This window comes from Mytilus trossulus, chromosome 8 (assembly GCF_036588685.1).
Source record: "Mytilus trossulus isolate FHL-02 chromosome 8, PNRI_Mtr1.1.1.hap1, whole genome shotgun sequence".
NCBI classification, from domain to species: Eukaryota; Metazoa; Mollusca; class Bivalvia; order Mytilida; family Mytilidae; genus Mytilus; species Mytilus trossulus.
The window spans coordinates 8,725,229-8,742,465 of NC_086380.1; the positions used below are offsets into that span (position 1 = coordinate 8,725,229).

A 17,237-nucleotide genomic window follows, 5' to 3' on the forward strand; every position below is an offset into this window, starting at 1 on the left:
ATATAATTATTTACGTATTTGGTTTCATGAATCACTGTATTTGATGTATTGTTTAAATAGAAATAATACAATTAATGAACTTCCATGATGATTTTTATTATTACTTCCTTCACCGGAGGCCCACAAAAGTAACTACGGGTGTATATCCTGACAAGCAAACCCCGGAACGTTGCAATATGCTTTGTCAAGGGTTTTCGTGACGAGCTCATAATGTTGTAAATGAAATAATCATAGATGTCAGCCAAAAAAATATTGTCCTCTTCAGACCTTTTTCTCGAAATGACTACTGATGGCAGGTTAAATACAAAAAAATATAATAAACGCGATGATTTGATTTTCTTATCGTCATTTTTCCAAGCGGCACCAGCATATGGAGTATATGTGTCTCAATTGATATGTTACTCTAGGGCTAGCTCTACGTACGTTGATTTTGTTGAACGAGGAATACTGCTTTCTCAAAAGTTGCTAAGACAGGGCTATGAATCAATCAAATTAAGGTCATCACTCAAGAAATTTTATGGTCGCCATCATGAGCTGATTGGCCATTATGACAAAAGTGCGTCAGAAATCATATCTGCTATTTTTCCTCAGTCATAATAACCTTCCGTCATTACCGAAATAAACAAAGAAATAAAACGACGGGTGCCATATACGGTGCAGGAAACGCTTACCCTTCCGGACCACCTGATTTAAGCTGTGTAAGCTTCCTGCAATTAAGAGCACCTCCATACAGGGTATTTAATATATTTAAAGCATGGCAATACAGATCTTTACACTGATGGTTAACTCACATTTTTCTTATATGATAATTAAATATAAAGTTAAAAATCTATATAGAAATAGACGAAATAGCTTTCCATACTTATAATTTTTAAAGAATGATAATGATTCAAAACCTGGACCTCAGTCTTCCAAAAATTCATCAAATTAATTTAGAAATAATTAATGAGGCATTACGACCTGGTCAACTAATATGATACAATGTACATTAATTAATGTTCCTTACGACCCACCGATCATCAATAGGTGTAACTCTCCCACGAGATGGATTGAGATTGAGAAATTAATTGACCTAATATAAAACCATTATTGAAGATGCATAACTTTTGAATTCTAGATACAACAGATTTCATTAATAAAATAGAGTCACACAAGATAAATAGGGAATGCATTCCTATTGCCTATGATGTAACGTAAATGTACACAAATATGATCATTGTTAATTTAACAGAAAAGGTTATCAATGCTGTAGAATTAGTTGACACACAAGAATATCCTTTAACAAATATGGTTCAACTGCATTTGTTAAATTATTTCTAAGAAACAATGCATTTAGGTTTAATGGACAGTTATACAAACAAGTTATAAGAGCGCCCATGGGTGGTATATTATACACATATCTTCATCAAATTAATGGCAATGTTTTGTACTAAACAACGAAAAACAGCAAAGAAAAAACAAAAAAAAAGCAGGCTCCTGATTTAGGACAGGAATATTAAGTATATACATGTATAATCAGCAAATTGAATGTATTAGCTGGATCCAACCCCATTTCTAATGTGGAACAGGGTTTTACGGCATGCACAAACAAAAAATGATTAGCTAGTAGCTTTTGTCTTATTGGGAGGAATAAACATTCCACATTCTATGAAACAAAATAATCGTACAATAACGTTTAATTCCGCTGCAAAGGTTTGCACCTGTCCTTAGTCAGGAATCTCATGTACAACTGAGATATAATTTACAATTCAGTTAGCATAATTTAAAAAAAAAGTTCTAAGGTTTACAGATTGACTTTTTTTTTAACAAGCAACTTGTTTATACCTGTTGATGTAAATGTCTTTTGGTTTTGTGAGTCTTTGTTTACTCCTTGGTTTTGAATGTTATTGTCTAGATCCGCGATCCGCCTACATAGGACCCATCACAGTAAAATAAAAACCGGAGAAAGTACTATCGTTGAAGAATTAAGATCCTTGAATACCTTAAATTCCGATAGGTTTGGCAAAATACAGCTAGAGATATAAAATCCTGGGGTAGAAAATCCTAACTATTTCAGAAAATTCAATAATTTAAAAACAGAGCGTAAGTGAAATGAGATTTAGGTGTGACAGGACATTTACTGGATGTAGAGAGAAAACGTAATTAAAGAAGCAGATATAAAAATGAGCCTTCTGATGTCAATTCAGCAACAGCATTCAAAAAATAAAAACAACACGTTTTAAAGTTAACGCATCCGAAGCACTTTCCTGGGTTTACCTTTGGCAGTAATGCTCAAAGCCGAAAATATGAAAGCCAATTATTTTTAATAACCTTAATAATGTAAGAGTTATATTACCAAAAAGGACCTGAAACAATTGAAATTAATTTAAGGTCAATTTATCTTGAGGGAGTTTAAAGGTAAGTTTCATTTCATTTGAATATTTATTCACGAATAGTTTAAGAAAGGTCCAAAATACTGACAACTGAGCTGATGATACCCTCGGGAACTGACAATCCACCAGTAGTGATATCAACCCGATGCTTTACAAAAATGCAGTCGTTCGTAAAGAAGTTTACTAAATAGTTCGTTTCTTTGTATGTTGAATTTGGCTTTGTTTTTAAAATTGTTGCATTTTGAACAGTGTTTATGATTTTCCGTTGTTTTCCTCTTATAGTTGATGTGTTTCTCTCGGTGTTAGTTTGTAACCCGGATTTATTTTCTCTTAATCGATTTTTGACATTTAAACAGCGGCATACTACTGTTGCCTTTATAATTTACTTATTTCATTTATATATGTTTAACCTCATTGGTTGATATCTTTGGCGGAAGTACATGTGATACATCCTCATTCTTTCAATATCAAAGCTGTGGGAAGGTCGTGCTCCACGTGTTGTCGGCAAAGTAACTATATTCTTTAAACTTTTACTTACATTTGCCTTGGTGGCTTTAAGACCTTGGTGGTCATTTATATATGCCTTGGTGGCAATAGACCTAGGTGGTGATTTATATATGCCTTGGTGGCAATAGACCTAGGTGGTCATTTTTATAATTTTTTATATTTGCCTTGATGGCAATATTAAATTAGAAATACTAGCCTGGGGGGCGCCAAGACCTTGGTGGTCATTTATATTCGCTTTGGCGGCTTCTTGACAGAACTGGATGGTAATGTTTGACCTTGGTGGCAAAATGTTTTGGGATTTGGACCTTGGCCGGTAGTAATTATCAACCCAGGTGGTCAGATATTTGTTATGCCGTATACGCAGGGCAAAATGCTATCGCTATATAGAATATCGCTGGCCATTTTGGAGACCTGTAATTGAAAGGAGAATAATGAATTGTTTATAGCGTAAATAGTTTCTTTTGTTTCTTTTGAATGTTGTGGACTTTTCATTGATTATTACATCGTACATACTGATAGAAAATGCTCTTTAAAGACTTTGTTAGAAAAGAATAGAAATATTGAGAAGTGTTTTAAAGTAATTAAGGAATAATATTTAATAAAAGTGTTAAAGATATTTTTGTTTTGAGTATTGGGAATACTATTCCCTAAGGGAAAGCCTTGCTTGTGGTGTAATTTGAGATTGGCCTGCAAATATGCTGTATGGACTATAGAGTTTTCTATGCCCCTAACTTAACATGAACTGGATGCAAGATTATATCAATCACTGAGGATATGTGTATAACCTCATTGGTTGATATCTTTGGCGGAAGTACATGTGATACATCCTCATTCTTTCAATATCCAAACGGTGGTTGGTGTAAGGGCTATGTTTGATCAGGCAATACATATTGCCTGTTTGGGTTGATGAGGTTCTTGATAAGTTCCCCCCTCTCCCACCCATAAGTACCAACATGTGGATTTGTTTTTATATTCGTATTTTAATACTGGTATTACATGTATGCATTTTGGGTTGATGAGCACGTGACAACATTAGAAAAACATAAGCATTATCATGGGATCATGTTGATGGAACACACCTTCGCTTTATCGATTTTCAAGGTAAAGGTCAAATATGGCAAGTGTATTGGTATGTTTGTGCTTACTTTTTCATTACAATGGTAAAACTAAGATTATACATCTCGGATGACAATAATGTTGATTATAGTGCTTCATTTTATGAGCTCCAGAGTAGTTATATAAGAAACAACTGCGCACTTTATCCTGTGAGCTCTTGTGCATTGCATTATGCATAGTAGTCCACATTTTGGTTTCTGAAATGTATAGATATTATCTTGTATTCGGTTCTTTCCTCTTAGAGTTTTCTATGCCCATAACTTAACATGAACTGGATGCAAGATTATATCAATCACTGCGGATATGTGTCTATTGTCAGTTTCAGTTTTGATTACTTTAATAAATATTTAAATAACTGGAATTATCAACAGTAAACAGTACAGGCAATAGAAAGTTTAACAATTAACAATTAACATTTACGTCAAACAATACAAACTGTGTGGCAGATTTGTCAGGTTATGAAAAACAAAACGCTTTCCACGGATATTGTATTTGTTCTATAGCCTAGATTTATATTTTAAAGTTTCTTTTGTCTGTACTGTTTTACTGTTGATTATTCCAGTTATCTAAATATTGAATTTTCGTGAAACATTTAATATTCTATTATTCAATAATATTATCTTTGGCTTGGCACCACATGGACTCTCTCTCTCTCTCTCTCTCTCTCTCTCTCTCTCTCTCTCTCTCTCTCTCTCTCTCTCTCTCTCTCTCTCTCTCTCTCTCTCTCTCTCTCTCCTATTGTGTAACTGCCAAGTCAAGTTTGTAATCGGCAGCAAGTACGCTGTAGAGAACGCACTTCTTACATGACTGTTTCTAAAAATAACTAAACGCTAAAATCATATGCATGGAACATGAAATTTCTTATTAGTATTGGACAGCTCCATATATACATATGACAAAACTTCATATATAATAGACCAACATATATCTTGTGGTACGCATATCTATCAAGCAATTCAGTTACTGCCCCCCTCCCCCTCTATTTATTCTATATCATAACAAGGAAGAAGGAAACAGTACTACAAATTGTTAAGTACGAAGGTACGTCTTTAAAATAGGTTAAGTGTATGACATAAGTACCTCCACTCCGTCTCTTTTTTCAACTTCGCAAATTGAAAAGAAAAAAATAGATCACTGATTTAACTCTATATTGAACGTGTTTCAGCAGAGGTTTATTTATAACTCACGTAGTAATTTGTCATCGTTTAAACATAAATTCCTAACTGTAAATATGATTGTTAATTAACATGTAATATTTTTGTGAAGAATTACTTTTTTTCATCCTTTGACAGTTCAATTTAATAAATTCCAAATCTAAGTTAAAACTTCATTATAGATGTTCCGGACCATATGAGTATCTGGACCATACGCGTATGGTCATGACCATATGTGTATATACTCATATGGTCGGGGTAATCAACACGTATACTTTTAAACTCTTCATTAGGTGTGACTCTTCTGGTTGTTACGTCACTAAAATGTCATTGTATTCTATATTTTAAAAAAAACTTATAAAAAAAACAGTTTCACACAGCTGATATTACTTACTATATGAAAGTACAATTATAATATTAAAAATATTAAAAGTGTATGTTTCTTTATTTTTTTTCTATTCTTTATTCTATACTTCTATTTTAATCTTAATTATAAGACCGGTACAATAACATTTAAGAGCCATGAAATAGATACAGCCTTTATTTAATTTGATCTGTGATATTCATTTTACGATATTGGAAATCTAGAGTTTCTTAGAACACCGTAGACAAATCGGAATTGTCCGAGTCGATATCACTGCACGCAGCCAAAACAAGCAATCGCAGAAAAGCTACATGTATGGTACCGTGTGAATGTCATTCTAAGTATACAAAAGCATACACGAATACAATTAGCGATGAAAACTAAGATCAACTGACTGGGGCATCAATATCTAATGTTTATGTAGCTTTTGAAATGTAAAACTAATGCGTATTATTTCTATTGTATATTTGAAAAAAATACCTATATGGTCCACATACTCATATGGTCCGGCCCGTTAATAACCAAACGAGTATAATACTCATATGGTCCGAGTCGATATCACTGCACGCAGCGTAATACTCGTATGGTCGGACCATATGAGTATACGCATATGGTCATGACCATACGCGTATGGTCCAAATACTCATATGGTCCGGAACATAGACACAGTCAATTTTATTTTAGTTCTGTACATCAAATAGTAGTACTATTTGAATATTCAGTGTTTGCTTTTTTAACAAATTCTAAAGTTGATTATTTTCCTGTCTTAATTTTATTTGGTATAAATATATTACTAATCTTACAAGTGTGGACACAGATCAGTGTGGATAGTATGTTTGGATGTTCGACAGTGTTTTGTATGACAAAAGAAGTTCTATGTTTTTCCCATAATATCAACTGTGTTGCACAATATGACAACCAACCTGAGCATTATGAGAGTTGTTTATTTAATATTTACTTTTTTATGTTCAAACCTGGCATGGAACAGACACTAATTACATTAATTGCCAAATGATTATGATAGAATATGTTCCACATCTTTGATTTTGGATACATTTTGAAGCTAGGAGAGGAACACATAACAGGTTCATTTTTTCATGATGTGATTTTTGTTATACGGGAGATGGTATTTGACCACATGTATTTGCTTACTATTTGTATGGTTCTATTTATATTACTTTGATGAGGATCATCATGATCATCAGTAAAAGATTTCGTTTTAATGTCGAAATTGTTTCTCAGATTAGAAGACATTTAATTGTTTTAGGAATTAATTTACTCAGTTTAGAGGACATTAGTAACGACAATGCCTGACAAAATGTTTGGGCTAGAAGAGCTAGAGAGTAAACTTCTGTGTTATTTAATTTTATATTACATATATATATGTATATGTAATTATTTGAAATTCTAACATGACGTCCTTCAAACGCTTTGAGTACACACCCGTGGTAAAATTTGAATATATTGCATGGGCTGTTCCGATCGTACTCCCACGTCATATGTTTTTTTATGAATGAGTTTCGCGACGTCATAAAACGATGACGTTAGAATATGAGAATTTTACGGGAAAATACACGCTTTTAAATTCGAAAATCATCACAACATGGAAACGTAAACAAACGGTGCTAAAATGTGTTATAAGCCACATCTTTTGAAACATTTAAGACATATAAGTCAATTATCATTTAAATTAATCAAAAACTGTCTATATATGTTATTTTAAATAGTTTAAGCATGTCACTTATTCAGTTTGCTCCGTTCTTTTACGCCAATTTGATAGTGCGTTCATTTATGGGAATGGAACATATTTGCCTACACCTAGAGCGCTTCGATCCAAAAGAATTGCCGTATTAGACCTATTAGAATCGAAATAATTCATGGGGGCTTGAATATATCTAGATTTTACCACGGGTTGTCCCTTTATGCCGATATTTTACCCCTCGCTATCGCTCAGGGTAAAATATGTGTCATAAAGGGCCAACCCGTGGTAAAATCACGATATATTCAAGCCCCCATGAATTATTTCTTAAATATTTCCTCAAAAGCAGGTCAAAGAAGAAAAAAAATTGTCCAGTATGAAATGTTATCACCAAAAAAACCTTTGTGAACATGCTTCAAAGACTCATAAAAAATATAACTGCTACAGAAGTCATCTGATAAAATTTCAAGTGGATATGAACATCTGCTTTATATGTCTAAAGATCTAAAAAGTGATAGTTCAATATGAAAAAGGTATTGCAAAAATATTCTCTTTTCAGTTCATTTTGTGATATGGATTATACAAATAAAGGTAATACCAATACAGTAAGACAGTTTTGTTGTGGTATGAAAGTGTATTGTAGTAATTAATAATTAGGAAATAATTCATGGAAGCCATAGATTGTTTGAAATTTACACATGGCCTGGGCCGTGATATTTGAATTTCATCCTGAGCGTTAGCGAGGGATAAAATAAACGAATATCACGACCCAGGCCATGTGTAAATTTCCAACAATCTATGGCTGCCATGAATTATTTCGATTATAATAGGACAAATATGGTCATTAAAAAACTGAAGCGAGGATGGGTATGCTGTGTGTGTGGCTGTTCTTTTTAACTCCCTGTTAGATTCTTTAAATTCTCAAACCCAACATTTGCCATTTTTAATTTACATGTTTTTTCTCGTAAGCTTCCGTCAAATCCAAAGTTGACATTTTGCAACTAAGGAGCCGCCATGTTGACTTGCTGACATGAGTAAATACGCGAATAATGCAATAGAATAGAAAATAAAACAAAACCTACCTCCAAAATCAGTTTTAATACAATATCATACGAATTCCGATGGTTCATGAAACAGAAAACTTTCAACTTTTATAGCGATTCCATTTGAATGACGTCATGTTTTGAAATGACTAAAATGCTAAAAAATTATTAGACTTTCGTGGAATTTTATTTAATTTTTATTTTGTTGATTTCTCCGAACTCTTGTGCATTACTTCTTTTTATTATGCATACGAATAAGAATAAAAGTCATTTTGTCTTTTTTTAATTGCACTTTTTATACTAATCTTACTAACTGCAGATGGTGTTTTTAGAGATGTTGTAAGTGTTTTTGGTAAAGATTTAGGGTTTTCCCCTCTTTTTTACATTGCTTTGATATTTCTTATATTTTTTGTAACTTTTATGTTATAAATAGTAACATAATAGCATATGTAATCAGGCTTATCAAGTGTAAAATATATTTCTTTACATTATAGGATCATAATATCCTCATTCAACGTCTTGTGTGCAACATTTTACTTGCAAAGAAAGAAATTACCTCAATATTTGAATTTAAGAATACAGATTTAAAAGTTTTATTTTGGTGAATTGGAAATGCGGTTAGTTCTTGTATTATATTGTGTGTCGTGCTACTGCACCAGATACGTGTCCGGTGTTACTACTGAAAGTTCAGAGAATGCTACAGTAAGGGAGACAGATACCGTAAAAGAAGTCAACGTGATGAAAGACAATTACCATGAATTACTTAAAAGAGTTATAAATAACGAAAATGAAATTGAAGATCTGAAAAGTCGAGAAGAACATTTGAAACATGAACTTGAAAACGTTAAGAAATATATGACATGTCAAATGGAAGAGTTTAACGATATCACTATAGAGAACCATGACAAGCTAAATGACACAAAAGCTGCGTTGATAAAAACTAGGATTTCATTTACTCAGTCTTTGATGTTATTAAATGAAACAATGCAAGAACTGAGTCATCGTCAACCGGAAAAGCTAAAATGTGAGGAAAATCAAACTAAATGTAATTGTACAGGTTCGTTTGTTTATCATGTTGTAAATATAGTATTAATACCAGGAGAGCTAATTAATATTCATACATATTAATCTGAAACCGAATAAAACAAAGAAATATCATAAAGCAAGTTATAACAATAGCTATAATGAGAAAATAAGCGATCTTATTAATGTACAAAAATGAACGAAAACAAATATATAATACAGGAACAAACGACAACCACTGAATTACAGGCTCCTGGCGTCAGACAGGCACATACAAACAGAATGTGGTGAGGTTAAAAGTGTCAGCGGTATCACAACCTTCCCCTAACCTACTGGTTTTACAGTACAACATAAGAACGAACTATAAAAATCAGTTGAAAAAGGCTGAACTCATCAGATGGATACAAATAAAATTACATATAACCGAAGTTGACGTGAACGGGAACTTGTACATCTCAACAACAGAAGGTAATAAGTACAGATCTGAAACATGTGAATGTACTCAGAGTAACTGGCAGCTATTTCAAAGCTAATAACAACTTATAAAAAATCATGCATCGAAGACTAAATTATCACTCAGTACTCATTCAACATCTAATTGATTTAATATATAGACGTCATAAACAGTCAGAGAAAAACATAAATCAATTTTATTTACATATATATGCATTTTCATGACTCTATAATATGTCGATGTCTGTATTATGGCATTGCAATATGTCATTTCCCTGACTGCTAATGACATCTTTACACTAAATCCATTCGATGTCGAATGTGAACAGATTGATATTTTTAGTCTTTGATGTACGAATAAGTTGTTATTGGCTTTGAGTTAATTTGGTCTGTACTTAGTGTCCTTCGTGTTGTTGGAATGTTTAATTTCCCTGACGCGTCCGGTATGTGTTTCTGTAAGTTTTTTTATAAACCTTTTTAACTGATTTAGTAGTGTGATTTTATGTTGTACTTTTGCACCACTTAACTATAGTTTTTACCTACAAATACGTTAAATCCATGCCATAAACTCTGTACTGTATTTGCCTGTTTTAAGTCAGAATCGTGTAATTCTGTGGTTGTCCTGTTTTGCTGTATATCATATTTGATTTTCATCATGTGAGGTAAATAAATAAGCACGTAAGTTTTCGCAATTGCTTTGTGTTACATTTGCCATTTCGGGGTCATCCAAAGCTGACAATGCAATATAGCTTTCACCTATTATTGAAGGCCGAACGATAACCTGTAATTGTTAATCAACTTTCATGGCTTGTGCTCACTGGTTGGGACTTGTCTCATTAGCGTTCATACCACATATTTGTCATAATAAAACCGCATAAGTATCTATATACTCATACTGTTTGGATCGTCAAACATAACTCATATATTGAGGTGTCAAAATTGCTGGTATACAAAGCAGGTTTATGATTCTCAATAGGAGAAGACAGTTTTTGGTTACAAATAATTGCCTTTACGTTAGAAATCTATTTATAAACCGATATCGCATCGCTTCCTTTTTCTGAAATGTTGCGTTGGAGTACATGTAGTAGGCCTAGAAATAGCATTAAACAAGATGGATGCGATATCGTTTGTAATTAGATTGACTTTCAGACTTATATTGTAAACTTTGTTTAGTATTTATTCGTAGGTACCTGCTTATTACCAATCAAAGTTTATATATATATATATTTTCTTAAGTTAAAGTCATAAGAAACCACAAATTAAAAAAAATTATGCATATGTTTTTTATAACTAAATGGATAGTTTTCATTATACAACTAATGCACATTTACTTTTTTCTGAGGAAAATTCTTTAATTTGTCCACTTTTAGAAGAAGTTTACTTATTGTTAATTGCTTGCTTCCAGGAAGCAATTCGCCGACATATTTTCCGTATGCATAGTGACCCGAGCGTAATCCTCCTCGTAAAAATCCGTTGACCACAATACGCATGGATCTGTCATTGAAATAAACAAATATCTGATTATACATGTTAAACACGTGCTCAATACCCATGCTTTTTGTGATTTGTTTAATACTATAAGGTGACAATCGGTAAAACCCGGCTTCAAAACCAAATGTGGAAGTTTTTAATACAATAGAAAAATATAGGCACTCTTATTAATGTTTTGTCTATTTTAAGTAATACTTCAAAGCTAACAGTGATCAAGCTTTAAATACCCCTTATGAGTTTCAATTTCGTTTCTTGAATGGCAACATTACATATGTTTGCAAACAGAAATAATTTCAATTAAAGTTCATTCTAAGTTAAATATTTCTTTTAAACGTGTACATATTGCATTTCCAATACAAGAATTAGTCCCATAAACTATTTTGAAGTATTGCACATATAAAAAAATCATTCACAACCCTAAGTTTTGATTCCATCACAAAACGACACTTTTTAAAATTCACGCATCCGCATTATGAAGTTTTAAACTGCTTTTAGTTGTCTGTATGTTTTTTTTTATTCATGCTGTATTCCGTTTAGTCCTGCAGTTTATTGATTGATAAACAGATATATCAAAGCAATTCGTTAATAGTTATCTAATTAATTATTCAATTAATTTTATTTAGTTATTTGGATAAAATACCCTTCAATTAAAGGGTGCGAAAAGATATTTTGATGTAACTGTTTCAATAAATTGCATAGCATACAAATCCTTGTTCTAATCTCAGACGATTATAAGTCATGTTATAGTATAGCCTCAGTTCTAATATAAATAGTAATAATTTTCATTGGCGAAAAAGACAGATACTTTAGATGTGTTGGAAGAATCGTAAACGTGTTATTTTTCTAAATTCTATTTGTTTAATCGGACATCGTAGAGTCAAACTGGAAACATGATATCTAATATATATGTTCCTGAGTCAAAATATGATAATTTTTTTTACCGTACTGGACTTCATATTGTCAAGGAATTGTATAGTTAGAGTAACTATACAAATCCACAACAAATGGAAGTTTTTAACGACCTTGACTGGCTATAACAAATCCTTGATATTGTGTATTGAATTAAAATATGTACGCTGACCTCGACGAGAACACCTGGAATGAAAGTTTGCAAACATTCCGACCAATGACATTAATTTTACTATGTAACGCGAACTTCAACGAGAGCACCTAGATGAAATATTTTATTCATACGGCAATGAGTTTTAACTTAGAAATTTCCGCTAAAACATAGTGAACAAAATGATATGAGAGCAATAATGCAGAATTGTTTCTTTTCGTTTTCATTTATTGTTTTTTTTTACAATGTTTATGTTCATTTCAATTTGGTAAGTAGACTTATATTAAATGCCCCAAACGTTAATATATGTTTTCTTTTAAATGCATTAGAAGACGCGAGAGAATACCGACTTATAGCCAGTCTATGTCGTTAAACTTAAATCAACCTACCAATCGTTATCACAGACTAAAATTTATCTCATATATACAGAATACATGTTCATTTATTGCAAGTACGTCACGGTGCATGACAGCACAATAATCCCTTTACAGAATCGTAAGCACAATATTTTTGTTTGATATTTGCCTCTCTTCCACAATTAACGCCTGTTTTGCGCCAGTGACCGGTATTACGTATACAATTTAACACAGTTTTAAAAGTTTATTGAGCTGCTACTTCATTTATAATTTTGAGCAAGACTAACTGTTTATCAAATTCAACAAACGTCAACATTATCCTCATGAATTTTATTATTCAACAAAACATTACAAGCTTTTCCATATATCAATATACAGCTAGAGAATCAATATTTGTTGTTTACCGAAAATATGAGATACATCGGTTTAAATTATGTACACAATACATAATTTCTGTGTAGTTTTCCGTGTCTACATTTAATTTACGAGTTCAATATAGTAAACTGTATAATTTGTGTATGTATTTAAGGTAGATCATAAGTAAATCTTTTTTGAGACAGAATTTTCTTATACTTAGCCAAAATGAAGATTTTAGTATGATTTTTTCAGAAATGTAATAAAAAGTATGGGTCACCGTGCTATTTTTCAAGCTATGTGTCGTTGAAAATTGCCTAAATTTGGTTAGATTGTTAATGGAAAAACACATTTGTGTGTATAAAAAAAAATCTATGAGATAGAATTTTTAAATAAATTGTGAAAAGATAGGTTTTGTACTATAGTTTAAGAAAATAAAAAGAAAAAATGGTGTCACCGAACTTGTTTTCTTGCTACAAGTAAAATGAAAAAATTTCCCTATTAGTCTAGTATAAATTTTTTACTAAAAGAGTTATCTTCCCTTACATGACTCATTTGAAAGAAATGATTCTAAAAGCAAAAACAAATATATTTGTTTAAATATTTTGAATTATAAAATAAATTACCAACTTTTCTTTATATTATCAAACAGTCTAACCTTTAAATTGCAAATCTGTCTCCAAATTTGCAGATTTAGTCAAATAACTAGACCGATTTTTTACTGCGATTATACAATCCAAGATGGCGGCATATGCGGGTATACCATGTATCTACCTTAATCTTATGAGCTGTATATTTGCTTTATACGGAATAAAGAATAATTATAGTTAAACAGAAAAAAGATAAACGGTAAATATACAGGAATACATAAAGTTTCGTAAATAGTTACAAAGGACCACACGTTACTTACATGCCACGAGTTTTCATAGCACTTTGAAATTTTTGAAACGCATATATATGTGTGAGAAAGATCTAGTGCATTTGAGCAAATTAAAATTATGTTATACATCTAACTATTTTATTTTCAGCAAATTCACAATTTTTGCATTTTTAAACCGCGCGTGCATATATATTTTAATGTTTTTATTTAAATTCCTTATATATATATGTTACAGTAAATAGGTGAAATTAGGAATTACACGTAATTACTAAACATTTCAGTAAATACCTGTAATTACTAGCCAATTTAGTAATTACATGTATTTACTAGTTGTTTCAGTGATAACTGGTATTCACTGATTTTTTTTTGGTCATTTTTACAGCTATTTACTAACATGATATTTTTGTTTTAAAATTAAAGATATAATTCAAGATACCAAATAAGAAAATAAAAGGGTATTTTAGGGCTCACTTAATTAAGGATTACGGAATATAAGGCACATCAAAAGTGTATACTATTTAGTGTTTGTAACTGAAACTGGAAAATGGTTGTTTTAACAGTTTTGGAACTCTCTAAAAATCATTTTCCGCATGCAAGACAATGATATCAATCCACTATTGAGAAATGCATTAAATTGTGAGACGTTAATAGGCAACTTCGTCACCTCTTTTTGCTGATAGACATTCGATAATGCCAAATTTGGTTGAATAATCTTGATAGTGCTTTTAAAAAATCTCATAATTTCTTTAAATCAAAATCTCCATAAGGCATACTTGCCCAATGCCACAAGTTAAATAAGTTAAATTCCTTTTACAAAATGGGTTTATTTAAGACTTCTTTTGTCAGACTGTTGCGATGAAGCTGACATTCTTCACAAACAAATTTATACACTTTGATGGTGTTAAGAGTCACATTTCATGTTTCTGTTTTCTCTTTTTTATGAGTTTTTCAAGACCTCCAAACTTAAGCTTATAAACCCAGTGCAGCAAAATTTTATCATCGTTTTTACTTGTATAAGAATCATCTTTTTGTGGATTGTATAAGTCAACTAATTGGTTCATCCCTTTTGTTTTACTTTCAATGTTGTCATTCTCAACGGTTTCTTTTTGTCGAAACTGCGACTATCTGTCGTCAGTAGCGTCCACACATATTCACTATATGGTTAAAGTTCTTTACATTTTGATAACTTTCTTATATTATCCTGGATTTCTACCAAACTTGAACAGAAGCTTGTTTATGATCATAAGATAATTTTCAAGAAGTAATTTTTGTAAAAATAAAATTAATTTTTCCGTATTTTACTTATAAATGGACTTAGTTTTTATGGCAGTTAACATTACATTCACATTGTGGTTAAAGATTTTAGAATTTTAATAACTTTCTCAAAATATCCTGGATTTCTACCAAACTTGGACAGAAGCTTGTTTATGATCATAAGATGATACCCAGAAGTAGAGTTTGTAAAAAAATCCTTTTTCGTATATTCCTTAATTATAAATGGACTTCGTTTTTTCCTCAGTAAATTTTACATACACTCTGCAGTTTATTTTTAAAACATTTATTAGATTTCATAAACCATCCTGGATTTAACCAACTTTGGACAGAAGCTTCTTACAGTACAAGTCAAAAGATAGTATCTGGAGGATTTTTTTTTTATTTTTTCCCTTTTTTATTGATCCTGCGACTAACAGCAAAAGTATATACATCGGTAACATATCTCCAGCTAGGGGTTAATTGAAGGTCACATGCATACGTATTCATTGAGGTCCAATTATTCACTTGCAAGTGCACCAGTACCAGATTGACTGCTTAAAATATATTTTCACTATATCATTTTCATTAATGATTGAACAAAAAAAAATCATATTTTATTTTTTGTATATCTCGTAGCTAATGCTCCTATAACAAAAAGGTACATTTTAGGCTAATCACTTTTTAAGAGTATACTCACTGATCTTCTATAGTTGATATTACCATAACTTTTGATCAGCTGACCATATTACGACATTGTTTTAACAGTTAGTAAATAGGTGTAAAAAATCATTTTAAAATTAGTAATTACTGGTAATAACTGGGCCGTTTCAGGAATTACTTGCATTTACTAAGTGCATTGGGAATTACATGTAATTCCTAAATTTTAGTAATTACATGTAATTCTAATTTCATCTATTACTAAAACATATACATGTCACGTGTATTATACGTTCGTTTGTTTAAATTGTTAAGCATGTGACTTTACTAAGACTATACGCATTCAAAGTTTGAAACAAAAAACGATAGATACATCGAGGTCCTTTTGCTTGAGTGATTTACCTGTAAAAAGCCCGGGTCTCATTAATGTTTAAAACGAATTAATGCCTGTTTGAAATAGTTTGACGGGGGCGTGGCCTATTAGTTTAACGCATCTAACCACCAACTTGATTTCAATTGATTGACCACAGAGACATCTGTTTGACTGGCGTTAAAATGAATTGATATGAATTGAAATGAATTAAATATAAGGTTTAATTTTTGTCAATCTTTATCAAATGACGATCAATCTCATTCAAATAGCGTGAACACGTTTTTGTCCGTTCAAGCTAAATTCGGGTTACTGGTGGTTTTAACAAAATGATATGGTTAAATAGCGTCCGTCACATGTCTCAAAAGGATCATTTATTTATTACTTTGCGACGCACGTGTTCGAAGCAAACTTTTGACGTCTCCTCTCCTTCTTTTAATTATAGTCCAGAAACGACAATTATTGTTATGACGAAAATAAAATTAAAGCAAGAAAAATCTCCGATTTAAAACTTAATCCTTTGACTTTGATATAGATAATTGATTTTAAAGAGTACTTTAAAGTCGTTTGTGTGACACGACATGTTTCAAGCATACATTGTAGTTTTACGTCTCAACTTTTTCATTTACGATGGTCTAGACTTCAAGAAAACTGTGTTTATGAAGTTATATTTGCAAATGATTGGGAGCAACCCCTCGAAAGGGAGTAACCCTTCAATGTATACCTACACCTTAAATGAGGGACCAATTCCAAGTGATAAAAGCTTTTGTTTTGTTCTTAAAACCACTTCATAGTCCAAAAAAACACCTATTTTTCTTTTGAAGTAAATTTCCCAAAGAACTTTAAATCTTTCATGTATTATATGGTCAAAACATGTTCAAGAATTTTCTTATATTATGGGTCAGATATCTTCTTTATTATCAAAAGTAAGTGGCCCCCTCTATAAAAAAAATTGTACAAAATACATGTTAAATGACATTTTCACCCTTTTAAAAAGTTCCGTCTTTTTAATTAAGAATGGAATGCTTCTTTTTGTAACTTCATTGGGGTGTATCTAAAAATGTGCGCACGGTCAACGCTTTTC

General features: G+C 31.6%; 1 protein-coding gene across 1 annotated transcript in view; it reads left to right on the forward strand.

Moving 5' to 3' along the window:
• The first annotated feature begins 8,717 nt into the window (after positions 1–8,717).
• LOC134728242 (fibrinogen C domain-containing protein 1-like) overlaps positions 8,718–17,237 on the forward strand; it is a 30,309-nt gene continuing 21,789 nt past the window's right edge. Inside the window, exon 1 of the mRNA XM_063592781.1 lies at positions 8,718–9,312. Coding sequence (XP_063448851.1) covers positions 8,868–9,312 — 445 coding nt within the window. The 5' untranslated portion in view covers positions 8,718–8,867. The remainder of the gene's footprint in view (positions 9,313–17,237) is intronic.